This window comes from Copadichromis virginalis, linkage group LG11, assembly GCF_057382275.1.
Source record: "Copadichromis virginalis isolate Kocher_CV1m ecotype Utaka linkage group LG11, C_Virginalis_male_GT1.1, whole genome shotgun sequence".
Classification (NCBI taxonomy): Eukaryota; Metazoa; Chordata; class Actinopteri; order Cichliformes; family Cichlidae; genus Copadichromis; species Copadichromis virginalis.
In genome coordinates, this window is record NC_140628.1 from 31837949 (window position 1) to 31861611 (window position 23663).

General features: G+C 40.3%; 1 protein-coding gene and 1 non-coding gene across 2 annotated transcripts; one reads left to right on the top strand and one right to left on the bottom strand.

The window, feature by feature from the left end:
• Window positions 1-3526: 3526 nt before the first annotated feature.
• Window positions 3527-8064, bottom strand: LOC146699085 (5-hydroxytryptamine receptor 1D). The gene is made up of 2 exons (XM_085472720.1): window positions 7817-8064; window positions 3527-4660 (listed from the first exon to the last, which is right to left on the bottom strand). Exon 2 carries the CDS (start codon window positions 4624-4626, stop codon window positions 3592-3594), a length of 1035 nt encoding a protein of 344 aa, XP_085328846.1. The 5' UTR covers window positions 4627-4660; window positions 7817-8064; the 3' UTR covers window positions 3527-3591.
• On the top strand, window positions 5542-5615 carry trnat-agu (transfer RNA threonine (anticodon AGU)). The gene has a single exon. It is a non-coding gene; the product is annotated as a tRNA-Thr (tRNA).
• Window positions 8065-23663: the final 15599 nt, after the last annotated feature.

The following is a 23663-nucleotide window of genomic DNA, read 5'->3' on the forward strand; positions in this document are numbered from 1 at the left end:
ACCTAAAGCTTGTTTGTGTCAAGATAAAGTCAAGTAGACATCATTTGTGTACTGGACCCACAAACATAGTGTGTTGGGTGACAGCAAAACACAAATGCAAAGATCAAATAAAGTCATTAGTCATAACATCCATCTGTAATTAATGTGTGCTGAGCGACGTTGTGTACAGCACAATGTATACCTTCATACAGACGTAAATGCCGCACTCTGAAAGCTCTTTAATCTTTTTTTCTTTTTCTAATTAAATGAAACCCAGAGCTGGTAGCTGTTTGTGGACTGAGGGGAATAGTGAGAGTGTGACACATCAAAGGGTCTAACTGACAGTAAAGGCCATAGAAAAAAAATCAGGGAGATAACTGATTGCTTTGTTGCAGGGGCAAACGTGCAGGTGGTATGTCGAGAGCTATGTGTTTAATCACAGCCTGCCTTTCCCACAAAAACCTAATCTTTCCTCACATATGGGTAGGAATATGAAAATGCACAGTGGGTTACATTTTGCAAAAAAAATAATAGCATCATCAAAGTGATGATGACAGATGATAAAACAGCACAACAGTGTTGACAAGGAGTAAATGAGACCATAAAGAAATGCCTACTCTACTCAGGTTTGTCCAAAAATATGACAAAAATTGTTTTTGTTTTTGGCACCCCTGAGACTGAGTCTGAAGGAACAGGCCAACAGTGACATGTTTCTGGAGTGCTGTGCTGACCTGATGATCAGTGACAGATTTCTTTCTTTTGCCTCCATCTGTTTCAGTCGTCTTTGTATCCTCAGCTTTCTTCCTCCTCCTCTTTTTCTTTCCAAAACCACTTCAGCGCCAGTCAATGAGCCTTATTAATGTTAGTCAAGGACAGTGATGCCAACGTCTCTTTTCTTTATTCTCTCTCTTTTTTTATTGTGACCTTCTTTTTACTTTTGTTTTTTTTTTTATTCCTCCACACTGTGACTCAGCGGTTTCTGTTGCTGGAAATGATAACTTCCACAGTAATTGTTTTCTTTCATGTTTCAATTTCACCTTCTGTGCAATAGATGCCGTTTAGAGGTAAAAGCTTTTAAAGTAAGCACACATCACAGAGTCAAAGAATATCTGTTTGAATCAAACTATTTAAAAGAAAAGCTTGACTTTCGATTTTAGTCTTTTAACAAATAAAGATTTTATCGTTTTTTTTACTGGTCGGTTCCGTAGTTGATGATTCTGAATGAACATTTGTGTTAACCAGATTTTTAATGCAGCTGTTCCTAAATATGCATAAATAAGCAAAAACGTGTTTCTCGTTTTCATTCCTCTGCTTATGTCTGCAGTTTTAGAACCAGAACAACTAGAAACAATGCTTAGTTTCACCAGAGGGGAAAACGATATAATTTGTTACCTCGTTACCTCGCTCTCATTCCTTTTCTCTCTCCGACACTATCTATTAAATGCAAATGGTGCACCTTTAGGCCTTTTCATTTCTTTTCTTTTTTAAACTTGCTTCACTTGCTGATTTCAGCCACCCCATCCCTTTTTTATATTTAAATTTTTGGTCCAGTTCACAGAGAATGAAAAGTTTATGATTACGTCTTGTTGGGTTGTGGTCCAGCAAAACTGCTTGAATAACAAATAAAAGTAGGAAGTGTGTGTGTGTGTGTGTGTGTGTGTGCGTGTGACAAACATATATATTTTCTCCCCAAAGACCACATGGCTGCACACAGTCCAAAGGCTGCTATTAAACTACTACAGCTTAGTCGAGTTTTGACCTCAGGGTTTCTTCATTAAAATAATGACAGCATGGAGTTTTGCTGTGTGGCATTCTGGGATCTGAGCCTCCATCTATGAAGCAGTCCCTGCTTTATATGGAAACCTATTTCTGCCACTGAAAAAACAAAGAAACAGTGCTATTCATAAATCAAAATTCTGGACCATTATATTAAATTTTCACCTTACTGCTAAGTTTAAGTTAGGAAGTGTACATTTTGACATCTGGTTGGCTAAAATGTTTTCACTGGTGGAAACAAGCTTGTGTAGCTTTAATAATACTCACCTCTGGAAAGGTCATAGAACGTCTTGTAACCTCTTAGACACCATGAAGAGACTCAGTATGGTAATGTATCTTACCTTATATTGATGGTGGCTTATAGCATATTCTTATTTTTTGTGAAAGTGTAGTATCTGTTTTGAGTCATGTTTTGTATCCAGCCTCTATTTCATTTGCGATATTTAATGTTGTAGCAGTCCAAGGGGAGGAGCCACTAACCCAAAGACTGGTGGGACTGTTCATGCTGGCATTCATGTGTTAACTTAAGAGGTTATGACAGTTATTCCAGTTATGTTGTGTTGATCTGTTGTTGTTATTGTTAATTTATAACCTCATTGCTGTTTGTTCTGTATTGAGTGTGGCTAGCATGGCCACCATGACTGAGACTGCTGTACCAGTTAATGACCTCTGATCACTGTGCTGCTTGGGGTGTGATGCTAATAAAGCTGCATCCTTGTAGTTGACCAGCGTATGGAAAACAGGAAAAAACAGATCTCTGTCTCTTCCTTTCACTTAAGCTCATTTTACATTTAATAAAATGTTGCCAACACATTTGGAGCCAAACTCTGCACTGTGATATGAACTCGCCAAACTAAACAGGCACATCTGCACAATAGCCTCACATAATTCAGAATACAAAAAAAAAAAAAAAACTAACACTGATGCAGAAGGCAGACAGCCTTATTTGAGGTGAACCACTGAGTAGTCCATGTTTTTGCCAAATGTAAAAGTGTTTGGTATCCTTTTGCCATGGCAACAATTTCTGTTTTCTAGAAGAGCATTTTCTTTGTTACTTTGATGTTTCAATCCACACACTGGATAATATAGAGAGCCATACACAGGGAAGAGCCTGTGGCCTTTTTTAAGTTGCTGAAGTAAAAAGAGGCATGAAATTATAGCAGAGTACTCTCAGAGCAACAGTGCTGCAGAAGCAGTCGGTTTCATAGCAGAAGGCTCAGCTCCATCTCACATGATCAAAGGTCTTCTTTGTTGACCAAATGTCATATAGGCTAAAAAAGTTAGGAAGGGCTATATGATCTATTTATTTTTGATTATAGTAAAGCATGTCAACAAACTAAATACTACATGTCTGGCCTTTGATGTGATTCTCAGTGGGGCCTTTGGAGGAACTAAATTGGGACCCCTGTATACTCTCAGTCTTGATCACTTAATGTTGAAGTATCTCACTGGGAATCAACATCATCAATCTTACTAACAACTCTGATGCTGTGGTATCCAAAGATAACATGCACAAACTGTTTTGGTTTTCATCGGGTTTTAATTAATTACACTCAAGCAAACAATCATTCCAATAACTGAAACAGGCTTCAGTTTTTAAATGTTTCACAAAACAAGACAAATACCCACAGAGAGAAACAGTTGTGATCTGAAAAAGCTCCATGCTTTTTATCGATGTAAAAATAAACTGTAATTTCACAACAGCAATGCACAAGACATGCAGGTATGTCTCTTAAGAGGCTCACAATGTGTTTGAACAAAGAGTTTGTGCAAAAAACAACCATCTAAATGACGCGGCCCTCCTCGTGTACGAGTAGTCTTTGGTCCTGGTCGATTTTAAGTTTTGGTGGTGTTTTTTCTATGAAACGGCATCAGCAGTTTCTGTGCCCGCAGCCTGAACTTCTGATCCCTCACGCTGTAAATAATGACATTCCAGCAACTGTTGGTAGCCAAAATCCAGAAGGCGAAAAAGGAAAAGTTGCACCATTTATTCCCCAAAACGTTCCCGACCACAAAGACAGCGATTGGAGTGAACGATACAGTGAAAGCCACAGTTAGAGTCCCTATGGTTTTGGCTGCTTTAATGTCTGAGAATGTGGGTTTGGTCGTGCTTTGGCTTTCACTCTCAGCCAAGTGTTTCCTGCGTCTTGAGTGCTGCCTGATGCTGGAAAGAGAAATGATGTTAATGACCACTGTGCCACCAAGGAGGGTGAAGTCAAACGCGGGGAAGAGGAGGAGGATGTTCCAGGCCTGGCTTGGGAACTTGCCGATTGTACCCAGAGCGTAGTTACACATCCGACTGCAGGAGTTATACTCCAAAGCAATTTCACTGCTGAAAACTATCGGACACACAGCCAAGAAGAAACTTCCCACCCAGGAGAGGACAATTAGGATCGTGGTCCTTTTACGAGTAATCACCGAGTCCTTGTGCAAAGGCCTGAGCACGGCAATGCTTCGCTCGATCGTCAGAAAGAAAATAGTCGTGATGGAGACCAAAGTGCACCCAGCAAAGATGGGGCCGATGATGTTGCATGGGTGAAAACTCACCGATTGTGAGTTGTACGAGGTCCACTCCGGTGCCGAGTCAGTGACCATGAGATAAACCTCAGCGTAAACGGAAAGCGGGACCACAAATATTCCCACTGCCAGATCAGCCACGGCGAGGGATGCCTTCAGGTATCCCTGCGGTGTGTGGAAGTGTTTGGTTCCCAGAACCACAGCAAGAGTCACCAGATTTCCAAAGAGGGTGGCAAAGATCAGCAGCACCATGAAGAGCACCATGAGGATTTTGTTGGCCAGAGTGCAGCAGCACACAGTGCAGTGTGCCTGTTCAGTTCTGTCCAACATGGTCGGCTTGCTGGACTCAATCATTGGATAAAACGATGCTGGGCATTCACATCATGACCTAGAATGAACACATAACAAAAATGGTGTTAGGTGTGAGCTGTTTGTGCTGAAATCAGGGAAGAAAAAAGACACAAATCTGGAGACTAAATATCAACTCAGCATGGCTCTAAAGTATGTCCACAGTATCTGTTTGTTGGTAAGTAGTTATATTTACAGACCAAATGATTCAAATAACTAAACAGCAGGAAGTAGAAAGCTGAAACCTGTTCAGCCAAGCCCTTATAAAAGAGTAACAACAGTAACAACAGTGGAGCAGCCTAATAAAACCAGGAATGGCATTCAGCAACACTTTGGACATAGTAGTACAGAAACTGTATTTAAATCAACACAACTGCAGCTTATTTGTGGGGCAGTGTTGTGCTTTAACTTCTTGGAATTAACCACCGTCCCACATCTTCAAAAGTAAGGAAATGTAAACATATTCACTTCTTGAAGAAGACATCATGATTGCTCCATTCAGTCTACTTTTTCATGTCAAAGTTTCACTACATCTGGCAAATATCTGATGTAACTCCCTGAAACTTGGGCCGTGCACTGAAAATTAGCCTCGTATGTGTTACATTTTTCATGACCAGTACACCACAGTGTCACACTTACTGTGTTAGCACTGAATCTTTCCAGAGGACATTAATTGTGTGAAGTAGAATTAGCCAATGTAGACGTAATTTGTACAAAGAACTTGCCTGGATTATGAGTGTATTGTTTCATTTATTTGCAGAATATCTGATTTGCATGTCTACTTGGCTTGCTCCCCATGACTAAATGAACCTTGGAGGAGGATTATGGGTTTTGTAGTATTTAGAGCATCAGCCACACATTGTCCCACATGGCCTAAAGCTGTACTCCTCCCTCCATCACCTGACTCCTGCTCATCATAGTGGTGCCGTGGCTTAGCTGGTTAAAGCGCCTGTCTAGTAAACAGGAGATCCTGGGTTCAAATCCCAACAGTGCCTTAAGTGCTATTCTCTTCTAAAAGAACTTTAAAAAAAAAAAAAAAAACTCAATATAAATACCAGTCCAATAAATATTGCTTTACCCCACCCCAAAAAGAATAAGCCCTTGCTCAATCACTGCCTAGTCCTCAACCTGAAATCACTGGCATTTGTTCCTATGGGAGGGACTACCACAATGATTCTCTCATGGTTTACCGTTGCAACCCACTGATTCTTTCCCCCGTGGAATGACACAAAAGCTATAAACAGCGAACTATTTCTGATTCTGTCTAAAATATTGGCTGATTTTCAAAAGACATGAAGATTAGACTAGTTCTGCACATGCAAGGGCTAGTGGTATCCATGGCACCCCATAGTGCATGCTACATGATCACAGTGTCCACAATTTGATTCATTGTCAGGAGACCTTTGGTGCATGTTACACCCCCCTCCTCTCTCTCCCCCATTCGTTTTGTCAGTCGGTGGCAAAATGTCCCCAAAAGAAATATACATTTTTTTCTTTTATGCCTTTGTGATTTTCAACCTCCACTTGAGCCTTTATCTGCCCGCCAACCTGTTCCTCTCACCTGCCCCTGCTCCTGTAGAGCTACCTCTCAGCTCAAACAAAGACCTTTAAAGTGGACTTAAGTGCTCAATACACTATAACATAAGAAATAAACACCACATGAACAGAACAGGGCAGACTAATTATCAATTGCAAAGTAAGAAAACGCAGCCGAATACACCAAAGGACCGGCAATATACATGTGATTTGACTCAAAACAAGGCCATGTGCATTTAAAATACACACACATACACACACAGATACGATCCAGGTATGCCTAATAAAGATTTTAAAGAAATATTTGGTGAAGTGTGATTTAATTAAAGAAAAGAAAAAAGAAAAAGAAAAAAGCTCACACAAAATAAAAGATTTTTTTTAATGATAACAAACAATTATTTTCTCTCTTTGTCGAACAGTTTGCCTTCAGGTAGCCCTGTGGTGTGTGGTCTTATGCAATAAACAGATGTGGGCTGCACAATTGGCGCATGCGCCCTGCTCTTCTCTGCTCTGCGCCCTCGCGTGCGGGCCATCTGGATGGGTTGGAGGGAGGGAGGTTAGGCTGTAAGGAAGGATGGATGGATAGATAGAAGGAGGGATGGCCTACAACTAACTCCAGCACGAGGTTAGATGACGTAATAATCTGTCCGGACAACAACTGTAGTAGTAAACAAAACCCAGCTGACGCTCACAGCCTGTTTTAATCTACAGTCTGGCAGGTTCCTGGACAGCCTTCTCGTGGAGCACCAACATTTTACATTGGAATAAACTAAACAGATGCATTACTGGGATTTCGTTTTGTGTAAAAAAGTAGAAATCAATTAGGCGATTAAATGTAAATGTAAACAACGAGACAGTTTTCTTCTTTTTAAGGCCACCGAGTCGCTTTTCAGACACGCACCAGCTGAAACCTCCATCCCTGCATGGAAATCCATACATGGTTATCACGGGAGCCCAATGCGCACGGAGAGCACAGTTAAGAAATTGAAAAGAAAAAAAAAAACCGCCGTGGAGACATAATGTATCCAGAGTTAGATCAAAGTTGAATGAAAAATTAAAAGCGTTTCTAATCTTCCGCGCTGTTTTCTTGGACATTCAACTTCAGAAACAGAACCAATGCGCAGCTACAGGCGTCCCTGTCTTCATGTTGCCTTTCAGTGTAAGATGCGTTACCCAGAAGGGTTTTGTTTCCCTCTGTGGCCATCATCTTCTGAGCGCAGGCATGCAGACAGCTCACGAATATCCTGCCGATAATTGTTTAGGTAAAATCATTTTTAAAAAATCGAAAGGAGAAGAAAATAACAAAATTATAAATAAATAAGTTTGTTCCAGCACGCACAGATTAGCGCTGCCCTGCATGAGTATGTGCTCCTTGCAAGATTCCACAACAAATGAAATGCTCTTATTACTTGCATGTAATATGCGGAAGATGGATGGTTGGATGGACTTACATGAAAGTTTTTAACTCAGTTACTTTGTATTTAAGAAGAATGAACAAACCTGTTCTGCTGCTGTTTTTTTTTTTTTAGCGCACTTCTAAAATCACAGTGCAGACCTCTAAGACCCGTTTCTACATATTACCACATATAATAGTGTCAGTTCTTATAAACGAGCTAATCAAGGTTTATAAATATTACAGGTTCAAGTCAAGTCTACTCACTTTCAGCTTTACATTCATCTCAAGACGCAGTGGGAAGCAGTCCGTAAAAAAAAGCATCTCCCAGCTGATTATCCTCCCAGCTGACTGCTGTTTAAAGCATCCCACAGCCCTTTCCATGAAAATTATGAGGGGAAAGAGTCCACGAGGAGAATCACAAAACTCACTTTCTGTTGTTCAGATGTTGTGCGAGAGTACGTGTGCGGGAAGTTGGATTTGTGGTGCCGGGCGCTGCGCTCTGGTCCGCACTGCTCCGTAGACACTGTTTAAGTGTGTCCTCCACTGGTTTCTCCATTGGCTGGGGATGATGATGATGATGATGATGATGATGATGATGGCAGAGTCCACCTCCTATAATATGACGCTGGCTGCACATGAACGCATGTGTGCTGAGGATGAGGAGGGTGGTGAATCCTGTTGCTGTATCCAAGTGGTTCATTTATCGGGACTGAGTTCTTGTCTATTTTTTTATTACTTACAGAGAGCCCTTCAGTTTCACAAAGCATTCTTCTTCTATAATTATTATTGTTCTGCACCTGTTTAATAAAACCAACCTCACCACTTTGCCAAGGCTTTATCTGTGAATTAATGCAGCAGTATGAAAATCAGGTCTCATCTGACTCTTCCAGCAGGTTTAAAATTATGAAAATCATATTCATGATATTTTTTAACCTTTTATCTGACAGCTCACAGTTGCATGGCTGAATTACCAGTCAAGCAATATAGGGTACTTTCCACAATAGTGCAAGGTCCCGGGAAATTGAACATTTGGGAACATAAATACATAGCCTCTGATAGCATGGCAAAGGGACATCCTCCTTTACCACCTTATCCTGCAGCCATACCTGAGGAACGGTTCTTTCATTAGAATCTAATTTCAGGGTCTTTTATGTGTTAAAAGTGACAGTACAGCTCAGATAATCTGGGGTTGAATTTCTAGTATAGATGAGACGTTTCCAGATTGTTTTTTTTAAAGCTGAGCCTCACAGGCAAACTGAACCAGTACAGAGGGTCCCATAGAAATCCTATTTAAAATATACTAGAACAGTTTCTCAGAAACTGAATACTAAAAACTCCAAGCACACTGCAGGGTAAGCCCTCTGCAGAATTCAAATTCATTGATACACTGAGATTATCACCACAGCCTGTGGCTGTCTCTCTGCATAACTCCTAAATCTAAAGTACAAGTCCACATTGCAATAGTTACAGACCCTTACTATTTGCACATTGTCTACAGAGAAAATAACAATGTTAATATGACAAGAGGGGCACCTCAATTTCAACTTTATCTATATTCAATTCCGTGTAATATACTGGGATGTTTGTATAGTAGAGCTAATTTGTAATAAGTTGTTTGATCTAAATGGTACTTTAACTACTTTAATTATTGTTACTTTCTTGGAGCAACTGTGGCTACATAATTTCCTCAGGGATTAATAAAGTTTTATAAATCCGATGATTCCGGTTGCTACTGTTGTAATATATTCATCACCTTCTACACAAACCAACAAGCCAGTATTGGTGCCTGCGGGCTCAGATCCGCTCTTGAGGATTTGGCCAAATCTCTCTCAGAAGAGTTGTTTGCTTTCTAATTGCTTTTTGGCTTTGTAGCACCACGATAGCATTAGCATTCCCCTCCCAACTGTTGTCTGTGGGAAAGCTGACGCCAGAAGATGGCAGCTTTTGCAACAGTGCATGCAAAGAACTGATACTGCAAATTAATTCATTGATTGCCTCAAGCCATACCAGTGTGCCCATTGGGAACCACTGAATTACGAGATGTTGATGTCCCATAACAATAAGGCAGCGGCTTTGAAGCACAAGATTCAACCGCGAGGTAACAGGATTCAGTCTGGTTTGAATAAAAAATGTATTATGTTTTTTATGTGTGTGATATATATAGAGAACACAAACAAGTAAAGAATGGTAGGCAGTGGATTAAAGCACCATGAGGCACATAAGGTATGGAAGCATTTAAAAAAAAAATCAGGATAGACTGTTTTTCAACAGGAGTGTAACAATTCTCCAAAACCGTGGATTGGTCCATTCTACATTTTTTTAATGGGGATGAATAAGGAAAAAAGTAGCGAAAAGACTAAATCACATGATTAAAATCAGATCATGAACAATAAACTCTATTATTCGGATGTATTTACAGTTCAATCATTACCTAAATGTGATGTTTTCAGCACATTAGCATGATTTAACTAGGTATTAACAACTAGAAGATGGAAATATTTCACTGTGGACTTTTCTCTCATGATTTTAATCTCATTTTGTTACACGGTGAAAGAGAGGTGGAGGTATGCGCTGGAGAAAAGAGAAATGAAAAGCAGTACAAGAAAGACAATGCATGTGTGTGAATGAGAGGGAGGCAGGTGGAAGGGTGAAGATGCAAGGAGCAGAAGTAGTCAAGGCAGATGAGTTTAACCATCCAAAGCTGGAACTGGAGGTGGCAGAGTCGAAGATATTGAGATTTTGGTGGGGAATTTGCAGCAGGGACAGGATTAGATATGAGCAGATCAGCGGGACATCTCGGGTTGAGCCGTTTGGAGACAAAGTTACGAAGGCAAGGCTGAGATGGTTTGGACATGATTTTGTAGATGGAGCTGCCAGGCAGGAGGAAAAGAAGAAGATCACAAAGAAGATTCATGCATGTAATGAAGGAGGACATGCAGAGGGTTGGTGTGAAAAAGGAGGTTATCAGGCTTAGGGTGAGATGGAGGCAGATGATTCGCTGTGGTGACCCCTGAGCTGTTGCACACAACTGTCCCAAAAATCGGATAAGTGTAGTAAAACCCTGTCACTCAAACTAGACAGCACTTTTTTATTTCTTTAATTCTTCAAAGCACCCATTTTAGGAGGCTTTATAAACACTATGACTCCTCTGAAGTGCATAAAACTCTTCCTGTGTGTTGTGAAAGTATCATTTATCTGCAGGCTGGGCTCCAGTTCTGCGGTGGGCAAAACAAGACAAAAACATAATCCCGTGTTTGTCTGTGTGGGTTGGGTAATCCTTAATCCACAGCAGGCGACTTCAGTCTGATGCTTCAACTGCCTCACAGTTTGGAGCATTTGTTTCTGCAGCCGGGCAGTGACATGAAATATATGCGTTATACATATTTTAATATGACACATAAGAAATGACCTGCACTTAATGAAAATGTGCAGCGATAACAGTTCAAAGTGAAGAATTAACAGATGATAACAAAACAAAATTACAGTGGAGAAGCAGCGGTAAAATCAAATAAACCTTTTTTCCTTTGTTGTCCCCGATTTGTAGTTTCAGAAATTAATCACACAGCGGACAGGACAAGAGTACTTTAAGTATTTGATTTCTTTTTTAAGGCACAGAATCAGGTGCCCAATAATTTATACTGTTATACATTCATAGGTTTAAAATTGTTTCGCACTTTTCTGATCTCACTGACCACTCAAGTTTTTATACATAACATATCAGCACCTGCAGCCAACTTAGAATCACAAATTAACCTCACACTCATGACTGTGGTAGGAAACCCACTAAGACTAGTGAGAACAAAGGCCCCAGGAAGACTTCAAGCTACAGTCTTCTTGCTGTGAGCCTGCAGAGCTAACAACTACACCACTGTGCTGCCAAGACACAAGACAAGATACAGAGTAAAAAAAGGTTTTCATTAAACTTAAATAAAGCAGTCGTATATTTGAAAGTATTACAATAAAATCAGTGTTTGATCTGAACACAGACTTTCTAGTGACACAAATGTTTAACTAAGTACTGTTTACTGCTTGGGAATGTATATATACAGTGCCCAACAAGTTCATTAGACCTGCCATAAAGGAAAGTTTTTCAGATATACATGTGATTTTTTTCAAACTTTGCTTTGATGGCCAGGACAATAACATATATAAATGCACAAAAATACTTTCTCAACCTTTGATGGATTCTCTTCCCCTTATCCAGCATTAAAAACCTAAGATTGTTTCACAGCTCCTTTTACCTCAAGACCCTGAAACCCGATAAAGGTTGGCTATCATCAAGTTTGTTCAAGTTCCTTAAAAAGCATTTCAGAGGAGTTTAAAGTTCTTTCTAACAGCTCCACCTGTTGTGTATGTCTGATTAGTCACGTGGACACTCACCAGCCACTTATTTAGGCACACCTGTTCAATGGCTTATTCACTCAAATCTCTAATTATCCAACTGCCTCCACAGTCTTTGAGATTCATATCATGGATGTGCACCTGACAAATCTGCAGCTACTGTGTGATCCTATCATGTCAGTATGGACCATAATCTTTCAGCAATTATTTCCTTCTTGAATCTGCGCCACAAAGAATTAAGGTTGTTCTGGAGGGGAAAGGGGCTCCAACCTGGTACGACCGAGGTGTACTTAGCAAAGTGACTAAATTGTCTGTCACATTTATCCCAGAGTTGTGGGATAGCCTCCAACCTGTCTGCATCCCTAAATTGAAGAAGTGAAAGAAGACGGATGGATAGTTTTCATGCGGTTTGTATTATAGTGTGATTTCTGTGAAAGTAACAAATTGTTGCAGACTAAAGTTAAATACATGTCCTACATGTTTTTATTTTAGTTTCTTTTCATGTTTTGTCTAAAGTCTAATTTTTATTACGTTTTTTTTTTTTTTAACAGTAATTAGTCTGACTTCAGCATTTCTTCTCCATCTATTTTGTCACCACACTGCATATAGAACCGATTTTGATGTGTTGGCCAAAACATCCCATGTTTTCTTAAATTCTACATGAAAGCTATTATCTGTAGAGCAGCAGCCATTTTTACATCTCAGCGGAAACACAGATTCAAGGAAAACGGTACATGTGCAATCAAACCAGCCGGAGCTCAGCAATCAAAGATAACATTAAAACCTTAATAGTTTCATTCCCCTTGAAAGACGAGAACAGCACAATTTGACAAAAACATGCCGTGTTTGTTTTCCAGTCACTGCCTCTTTCTTAATATTGAATCTGATGCATCCCGTGATCATTTCTCTCCGACGATTTCTGTCAAATTCACAGCAGATAAAATCTGTGCATATCCACTCTGTCTCATCAAACCCAGAGCTGAAACGCTGCTCTGTCAGGTTATTAGACGCTTAATTTAAAAGTCAAGTAGGCACACTAAAATAACAGCAGTTTTATTAATACTGGTGTTGGACTGAAATGTCAGTTTGAATTTCATTACTGTGGCTTCCAAATGGAGAGCTTATTAGGTCTAAGAAGAAGTGCCAACATTTTTAGCTTTGCTAAGGGGTTTTACAGTAAAGAATTCAATTTGTAGGCACAAAAATTATTGTTATGCTAATTTGCTCTCAGCAGCTTCACTTTACATACCGACTCATTTATTTCAGGATAAACACAGAGAGCATGGGGCACCTGTGAGGCTAAAAAATGGAGCCAACAGAAACTGCAGTTCCTCTAATGGCCACTTGAGGCTGCCTTGGTGGCTGAGTCCCAATTGCTCAGTCCATAAAGAGTCGCATGTTAAAGTGTTCAAGCTTAGAAGAGAAATAAACAGACAGCATTTAAAGCTTGGTTACAAGAAAATACTTTAGATTTGTAAAGTTGATTTTCAGATTTTACACACTTTATCTTAACACTATGATTGAAGATAATTCAAAATTTAAAATGCAGTACAGAATTTCACTTCTGTAAGCTTTGAGTATGCTCAGCAGACAACAAGAAGATAATAACTGAACTGGAAGAGCTCAAGATTTCTAGGCTTTTGACACTTACCATTCAAAAACATTGGGTCTTTCATTTTCTGTGATACAACTCAGCAGCATCTTATCATTACACACACCCTGCCTGGTAACGCTCCACAGTCAGCTGATAACACAGAGTTTTGGATTTAAATTTCAAAGCTTAAGCAATAGTAACCCTGATACCACAAGGCTATGTTCTGAGACTTCCCTAATAAACTCGTTTCAGAGAAAAAGATGGTGTTCACAGCCTGAACTTTTCCTGTGACCAGCAAATAGACCCTCGTTGCATTAAATTAGCAGTGCTTCCCTTTAATTTAGGTGGTTAAACTGAAGGAAGCTGAAGAGACAAATTGCTAAATTAAGGTAAATTAAACTGAAAGTGACAGATTCCAAGGAATGATTTATGAAGCCCATTTCACTCCACCATGGTGCCCGCTGCTCAAGCTGTCATGTGTATAATCTTTCTGCTGGCTCAGAAGGATTCACATGTGTGAAAGTAAACTAGCAAGGATGACTTCTTCTTCTTGAGTCTTTATTTCTGCTGCTTCATTTAGATGAAAATGTGGATCCATCACCCCTTTATCAAGGTCAAGGGTATATTGTGGATATTTTCTTGGACCCTGTACCCACCTTTCTCCAGCAAGATAACACACCATGTCACAATCAACTCAAAGTTGTTTCTTGAACATTAACACGTCTCCAAAACTCAGAAAAATTATGTATGCCAAATATGATACATCAGGCGTTAAGCGGTTAGCAGAGATGTAAAGGCAAGCGGTGATCCAACCTGGTACTTCGTAAGGTATACCTATTGAATTGGCCAGTGCGTGTATGTCATAAATTATATCATTATATAACAGCTGTCTTTTCTGAATTCTTTCATGTGTTTTGTGTTTCAGTGTGGTTGGACACATTAGGTCACAGTCTATGTTTATAAGTTGTTTGATGCTGAACATCAAACAAAACCCTAAAAATAGATTTTTAAGGCTTTGCTTCTCTATCTACCGGCGTGCTGCCCCCAAGCAAATGCAGAAATCTCTTTTGAATTCACCGACGTTGTTACAACTTTATACTAACTGTGAGAAGTTAGGTGTTTTCAGTGTTTCGTAGCACAGCTTTACTCCTAAAGCAATGAAAATATGCCAAGAGCAGATCTTGTGGTGCAAGCACAAGCTTCAAACCTTCCTTCATTGCTATGATGATATCTTCTTCAGTGATTTGAGTGTTACAAAAGTTTTTCAAAGTTGGAAAATGAGAAAGATGGTATATTATGTAATATGAAAAGTAAGAGGTTGGGAATCAGTCAACAAATGTAAGACAAACTTGTACTATAATAGAAAATTATAAGCAAATAAAACAGTACGTTTGAATAAATTGTAAAATCCATTAGAAGACACAGGAAGGAGTCTAAAATAAGAATGCTATAAGCTAACTTCCTCCCTTGGATAATCAGCAGGAGAGACGAAAACACTTTTAAGAAGAAAACAAGCAATTATGGGCGTCAATATTTTCTCGCCAAGCTTCATTTTGCAAGTTGAAAAGAAACAAGTAATTATGACACTACCCCCTACGAAGTGGGTGAAAAAGCTGAGAAATGACGAGCCTTCGCCAATGTCCCTCAGTGAATAGATCGCACTGAATAGCAGCAGAGCAGGAACACAACATCCAAAGATAGAGGGCTTATACAAGCTTTATGTAGCCAGTCTGGATGACTAAGAGCAAACTGTATATTTACGCTAACACCCTGAAGGTGCAGGTCTCCAGGCAAACTGTTGTGATGTTTTGTATTGTCTCCTGAAAGAAAACTGGACTGCAAGCTCCAACTGTGAAGCAATAATGCAACATAATTTTGCCTGTTTTTCCAAAAATGTACTGCATGTTTTCTTTTGTGAGGCCAAGGAATCAATGCAACACCAGTTTTATTGCTGTGACCTTACCACTTACTCAAACTTATCACATTTTAAAACCATTTTTTATCTGAAAAACAGGCATAAAATAACACTGGATGGGATGAATTTCTCCTTTATATTGAATTTCTCAGTGACACTTAAATAAGTGCCATTTCATTTCAATGCCGCATTTTTATTTCTATATTTATGGTCATTAATTTCTAAGTGATCGCATAGATTGTTTGTGAAAGCTGATTCATTGTTAGTCATGGTTCTGGTTTTGTGTTTTATTTGGTCATTTCTAAGGTTTCTGTTACTGTGCCTCCCCAAATTCCAAGTTTCATGTCTAGTCTTGCCCATGTCTGTGTCTCCTGTGTCTTCCCCAGTCCTAGCGTCAAGCCCACATCTTCAGTGTGCGATCATGTTTCCTGTTTTCCGAAAACGTAGGCTGCGTCCTTTGGAAGCCGCATTTGAAGGCCGATTACGTCACAACCAGGCGACGAAGGCTGTCTCAATTTGTCGACTCCTTCAAATGTGGCCGACAAATGCGTCCTTAATTTCTCCGAATTTGAAGGATGGGTCAGGTGTGTCCTTCATGGCCCACCATATCCCAGAATTCATATTCCTTCAAAGTCCTTCTGATCAAGCTACGTCTCTCTGAGTGACACTGTAGTACCATCTTGTAATGTCACAGAGTGCGGCCCAGCCAATTCCAGTTTCCAACAATGGCAGCCACTACTAAGTTTTAATATTACTCTTTTTAATCTTTCTAAGTCACAAAATAAACTTTTAACATATTTTCAGGCGAGAAAGTAGCTGTTACCCATCCGCTCGATAGCTAGCCGGAGGTTTCAATGGTCACTCGAGCCGGCGAGAGCAGCGGACTCCCTGCTTCATCGTTTTCAGACTCGATGTCTTTCGCTACTCAAGTTAAACATGATATATAAGTCACTCGGATAACTTAAAAATGTTATTGTTTGGCTTTTTTCTGTCTTTTATTTGTTCCAGAGTAAATCGTTTTGGCTGAGATCAAAGTTATTAGATTAGATTAAATAAAAATGTATTAATCCATCAGGTGGAACTCTGGGATTTTCACATAGCTGAATAAACGTCAAACAGAAAACTGATTAAACAGAAGTGTGAGATGGTTGAGAATTTATGCCAGTGTCCTGTTATATTTTAGATAGCAAGGAGCAGACAGCTGACTTTATTAAATTCCACCGAGACAGCGGTGATGCAAATCTGAAGGCTAGACTATCCCATTTCACAGCCTCGCACTTCCGGCCTTCTCGGTCTTCGAAGACCGCGAAGGCCGGGTCCTCCGAAGGATGCGGTCTACGTTTTGGGACACAGCTTTAGTGTGTTCAGATTTTTTTTCCTTCCTTCTCATTATGTTCGATCTCTCCCAGCTGTGTTCCCCGTGTGTTTCTATTTCCCTCATTACCCCTCTGCGTATTTAAGCCCTTTGTTGCCCTCTGCTTGTTGTTGCATCGTCCTTTGTAGTGGTGTGGTTTTTCCCGTCATTCCTGTTTTCAAGTCTTCCAGTTTCGATTTTGTTTTCTTGTTTGTAGTGTTCTAGTGTTTACAGCCAAATAAAGCTGCTCCTTTTTTCAATCCCTTTATGTTTGAGTTCTGCATTTGGGTCCAACGCCTGCCCGCCACACAGCTCACCTTGATGACCTTGACCACTTTCTGTGGAACTTCAAAAACGGCCAAAACAAGACTTGAACTCTTGTCTGTTTGAAAAATGTTTGTTGTCTTGCTGATCTGTACTCTGAAATGTTGGCTCAATGTGCTCACATGTTACTTCTGATGGTAAAAGAAAACAAAAAATATCATTCACATGTGGAACATCAAGCACTCTCAAGAAAAACGGGCACAGCAAAAGTGCATTACTGTCTCTACAGGCGCAGCGTACAAGGATGTACTATATGTTTCTCTTTGAGTCACTTTATTAGTTATGGTTACATAAGTTGCTGTTGCTTTGTGTTTGCTGGAAGCAAAGGCTATTCTCCTCTGACCCCTGCAGCTCACTGGATATGTTCTCTTTATCAGACCACGATAAAAAGTCCAAAATAGCGCGCAGGATATAATAACAGGTGTTTCTAAACTGGCTTTAACTGGTGCAGATGTGATATCGATAGAGTTCTCAGTGGCCAGCAAGACTAGAAATATGCTCTACAAATGCCAGCTACCTTTAAGGAATGGTTAATAAAAAGATATAGGTATCCAGTTTTGTGCATTTAGTGTCAAATAGATCCATTTTTGTCTACAAAACTGTCAGCAGAGGTTCAGACTGGTAGCAATTAATTGGTTATGAATAAATGCAGCAGTGCCTTTGAGGGTATCACCCCAGTAACAAGAGTGCCAACACAGCAGAACTAAATGGATCACAACTGTAATTTAAACACAAGTGTCCTGAGAGGATTATGATCATTATATTTCAGAGCACCTCTTCAATAACTCTTAGTGTTGTGTATTGGCTTCATATTATTTGTAAGCTTGTATTGCTGGTGTCCAATTTTCCTTAGACAGATCAATAAAAACACATTTCCTCTCATCATTTCTGTCTGTATACTGGCTCCACTCCCCACCTTTTTTGTCTCAGGTGGGGTTTGACTAAGAAATCTTGCAAACAAATGAAAATCATTCTGCATTCTGTTAGGTGCACGGAGCAGAGGATTCAGCCTTGGGCTAAGTGAAAGAAGAGGTCATGCAGGGTAAAGTATTTATGTCTATAAACAACAGTACCAGATGTTATATAAAAATAACATTTGTCACTTTGATCAGAAAAAAGTCTTTCTTTACATTTGCATATATTCAAATACACAGATACAGTGCACTAAAAGTCATTTCAGTCAGCTTCCTTTGTCTCATTTTCATTTTGTCCTTGGAGCAGCACATTCTCTTCTCACTCTGTGTATCTCAGTGTTTCAGGACAAAGAGAGGGCATGAAACGCTGTAAATGTCACTCATCACAGATATCAGTTTAAAAAAAAAAAAAAGAGGACAAAACCAAACCAGGGTTAATTTGTTTTCACTGATGCAGTTCCAGAGCAAAACAAAGCGGGTGAAGCCACAATGCACCTGACTCAGAATTAACAGCCATTTTAGCCAAGCTGGCAGAGCAACTGTTAGTGTTTATTAAACTGTTGTCCTCCACCTGGTTCCAGTTAGAAATTCCTAAAAAAATGTTTTCAGGTTTTGTCTTCTTCAGGTTGACTAATAAGAGTTTAATGTGTGGCATCATGAGGTCTTGGCTTTAATTTCAACAACATCGTTTGTGACTAAATTAGTGCTGTCAGCATGAATCTAGTTCAACTTACTTAACACCACAATTGCATTAATGTGGCAAATCTCCGTTAGCGAGTTAACCCGGTGTTCTGGGAATCCATCCTACCTGGCAAACCATTCTACCCGTTGTTTCTGCTCATACGCACAACATGAAATTCAGTGGCAAATTGTCCTACCTTTGTGAATATTAGCTAGAAAAATACTCTGGCCGGTAAAATTAACTGCCAAACCATCCTACCTTTGTGAATGTCACCTACAAGCATACTTAAACTGCTAAAATTTTGTGGCAAATCGTCCTACTTTTGTTAATCTGAGCTAGAAGCATACTTTAACAGCTAAAATTCAGTGGCAAATCATCCTACCTTTGTTAATAACAGCTACACACATACTCTGACGGGTAAAATTAAGTGTTAAACCATGCTACCTTTGTGAATGTTACCTACAAGCATACTTTAACGGGTAAAATGAAGTGGCAAACCATCCTGGCTGTATGCATATGAGCTACAAGTATACTCTGATGGGCAAAGTTAAGTGACAAACCGTCATACCTACTTAAATTGGTGCTGGAATTACTCTGTGACAGCAGAAATGTGCATAAACTACTTACAGTAGAACGTTTTGCCAAAGTAGGATGGTTTGTCAGAACACCGGATCGCCCGTGCTAGGGGCTGCACGGCGCTAACGTATTAACAAGCTGACAGCGCTGAGGCGTTGACGCCGTGCAGCTCCATGCATGGAACGATCCGCGTTAACTCGCTAACGGAGGTTTGCCGCGTTAATGCGGTTATGGCGTTAACGTAATTTTAACGAGATTAACGCTGACAGCACTAGACTAAATACATGCAAAAGTTTTTCTATTTCCCTCATTGTGTCTAGTTCTAATTAACATTGTCTTTATGCGCATTTTAACAGGTGTTTTGTGTTTTTCTCTGTTTAGTACACAGTCCAGACTGAATAGAGTGACAGCGAAATATATAAAATTGGCACAGCTGGATGGATATTCAGTATCAGAGAACAACCTAAGTATTGCTTCTATTCAACAGCTCAAAAATAACAACAATAACAATAATAGGAAAAGACAAATTTTTCAGATTTGTTTGTTCATTCAGTTTATATGGTTTTGTCTGGAATGGGAATAAAACATATTTTCCTATAGTTGGCTGACAAATTTGTGTAATTTCAGCTCAAATGCCATCCTATTGTAATGAAGATGAATGAATGAATGAAGTCAGGCCAAACTATGTATGTCACTTGTGACAAAAGTGCTGAGAGAGTCTAGCAGGGGACAGAGGGAAGCATTGCTGTGTGTGTACTGGGTGAGTCATTTGCTGATGGGATACAGGTGTGACAGAAAGTTGAAAAGGAAACTAGCATCATGGAGTTGTTAAATAAAATTCTAGGACATGATTGTAAAGAGTCCATGGCAGTTACATTGTTTCTCAAAGGCATTTCAGAGGTATGTACAAGGTGTCCTTGGAGTGCACTGGGTATCCTTAATAGTCATGTTTCAGCACTCAACTTATGCTTATGCTATACAGGGCCACAGTTGCACTCACTCTTCATTTTCACTGAATCTAACCTGAATTTTGGTGCCTAACAAAGAAGTTACTGAAAGCAAAAGGTAAGCAACATCTAAAAAATCAAACCAGTCTGCCTTCGATTTTTTAGGCAGTGAGTTCAGTAGCAGATGTGTCATGGTCTACGGTGGGTGGCTGGAGTTTCCATTAGGCTCCTGAACTGACCTGGGATCCGCCCCTGGGCAGGGCCAACTCCAGCTCCTGCACACCTGGAGCCTATTGCAGGCTATCAAGCCAGAGGGATTTAAACCACACATCGATGTTCACTCACTGCCAGTTCGTCAGCAACCCATGTTGGTAACAGGTCTTGTGTTTCAAATTCTCGCTGTGATTTATCTTACTAACAAAGACTCTTTTGTACTACAGTTGCTGTACCCACCCTGGCTCACTCCACCTCCGGACTCGGGGATACCTAGTGATCATTTTGGAAATCCCTCTGTGCCTCACCTGCCTGCCCTCCTGCCATCACACTCCATCTGGAGCCCCGGATCTCAGGTCAGCCTTTCCACGCCACTCAGCCTCCCCTGGATCTTCATCATCCCCCTCTCAAACACTCCAGGTCCCTAACTGCAAGTAAGAATTGCTGCTCTTATACTGGCCACTTCTGAGCTGCCTTCACTACCTGCCTAACTCCTATATCCTCTCCCCTCAGTGTGACTGTTCCCCACTCAGCTCCGTTCCACTTCTCAGGCCTCGTTCCCTCGCCCTAGCCACGTTCCCCTGGGCACGCCACACCAAGGCTCCACGTCTCGTCATTTTCTGTCTTTGCCACGTTTCCCTTTTTTTTCCCCCTTGCACTTAACCGTAATAAACTGTTAAATCATCTACTGTCTCCGCTCTGGGTTTCTGCACCTGAGTCCTATTCAGTACCGGCCATCCGTCGCCGTGACAAGATGTCACCCCTCTTTGCATGCAGATTTTTTTTCTGGTTTACAGAGAGAACCTTTTGCTCACGGAGTACAATTTGTCTGTAACTGATGCTTCAAGGACACCTTGTACATACATCTGCAAAGCCAGAGGCCGTCATGTTTTAGCAGCTGTCACCCTCTGGGGGAGGGATTATGGGATTTTGTACCACTCAGAAATAAAGGCCACTCAGCAGAGGGGAATCCCTTTGTCCTCAAACATAGAGTCGTTTAATTCTTTTTTTTTTTTTTTTTTTTTTTTTTTTTTTTTTTGCTTTTATATATAGCAAATGGGAATGTTGAAAATTTGACAAATAAAATCGAATATATTAGTTTCACATTTGGGTGAAATTTGAGTTATCTGGATGAAAGGATAAGGTATCCTAACTACAGTCAAAGAGGATTCATTCTTGAGGCCTGACAGTGGAAAGTTTGATGTAGGATTTTAGATCAGTCTGTCATATGCTGTCAAATTGTGCAATATATTTATTATTTATCTAAAGCCACGTCATTCACTGTCAGACAGACAGAGAGACACTCACAGGGCCTGCTCCACTCCAAATAAGTTTTAAAGCACATTTCTGGAACTAAGCTTGACAGTTTAATCTTAATGTGCAAAATCTGGCAAAATAAAATCTGATACTGCAGGTTCCATTCACTGCCCTCATGTAAATATACTCCAGTGGTGGAGGAGTGGGGGATCTGGTGAAGAAATCTTGTGTGCTGTGAAGTATGACCATCATACCTGCAGCGCTTTGATTTTGTTTCTAATTTAAGGAACGTCAAACAGTAATTGGTGTATTGTTGGTTAGTCAAGTCTCTGAGAAGCGCAAAGTGGGAGGTCGAGTCACTTGGACATGGAAAGCCAGACAATGAAATGTTAAATGGACATTTATAACACGGGCAGCATGTTATAAATGTCCTTTTTTTTTTTTTTGTTTAATCCACCATCTGGCCAGGAGTGTGGAGTTTGCGTGTTTTCCCTGTATCTGTGTGGGTTCTCTCCAGGTACTCCAGCTTCCTCCCACAGTCCAAAGACATGCAGTTAGCAGGGTTAGGTTAATCAGTGAGGCTAAATTGCTCATACATGTGAGTGTGACTGGTGGAGAGAAACATGACTCCACTCATTCCTGTTGCAAGTGGCATACATGAGTCTGTTTAAACAGACCTAATGACAATAATGAGTACACAGTGAAAATAAAGAGGTGCTTTGGCTGCTCCCTTATTCAAAAGGGGTCCTCACAGCAGGTAGCCCCACATGGATGCCCTTCCTAACACAGCCTGAAAGGCACTAAAAGTTCATACCGAAAGTCAGCTTGATCTTTAGCATTGTTACCAAAATTAGCACGATACCTTGTAATGTTGCCATTTTATTGGACTGTTATTGTTGTTGTTGGTGGTGTCACATTATTTATCATATAATAGTAATACGTTGCAGGGACCACTGTGAATTTTTGCCTAAAATGATAAAATTTCCAGATTCTATAAATCTTTTTATGTTTTTTAGCCCATGCTTTCTGTGCTAGCAATTACTACATAGAGCTTTATATAACGGAGAACTATGTTTGTATATTTTAATACAATATTGCAAATACACATTTTTATTTTATTCTCATTTCTTATTATATTTTCTGTCTCACCAACGAAACATTAAACTGTCTGAGCTGCGGAACCACAACTCAAAACTGATGGATTGCATGAGCTGGCCCAAACCTCCGGAGTGAAAACTGGTCGAGGGGAAGCTGGACATTCATGAGTTCACAGTAAGAGTTGTTTGCCAAATAAGACAGGAGTAAGCCCACACTTCTTTGCATGGCTAATGTTTTGTACCCGGTATGGCACAGCACTCTGATTGTTTCTAGATTGATGTGAGATGAACGGTTTAAGCACTTTGTGGCAGAGTGGTCTGGTGACTGTGACAATAACATGTAATTCTGGCTGGGTTGCATGAGATCAAATACACATATTCCCCACTATATGTGATGTACATATGCTAACCATCCTCCTATATAAAGGTACGTTTTTCCAACTGGGACGTTATTTTCTTTTGTTAAGGTAAAGGTTGTATACTTAGCATTAAAGCATTAAAACCAGTGAGTTCACTTAGGTTTCTGATTCATTAACTGCATTTCTCTGTTGTCACATGAGTTCAAATAGCTGGAGTCACAGCGGCGGAACAACAGCAGAAGAGAGCAAGCCAGGAAGGGAATTATACAGTATAAAGAGAGATGGAGATCATTGCTGTGGAGTTGGGGAGGGGCAGGGTGACACAGCAGCTAACAAGACAAGGGCGTCCAATCCCACGGCTGCAGCCGGCAGCCTGCACGCCACCACCAAGGGTTGGATTAATTCACTGTGACGCGCTCTCTTGTCTGTGGGGAAAGATGAGCACCCCCTCTCTCCCTTCCCTCTCCCTTTATATCATGGCTCCCCTTACTCAGGGCTCGGCCTTCCCTCCCCACTCCTGCTGGGTCAATCTCTGGAG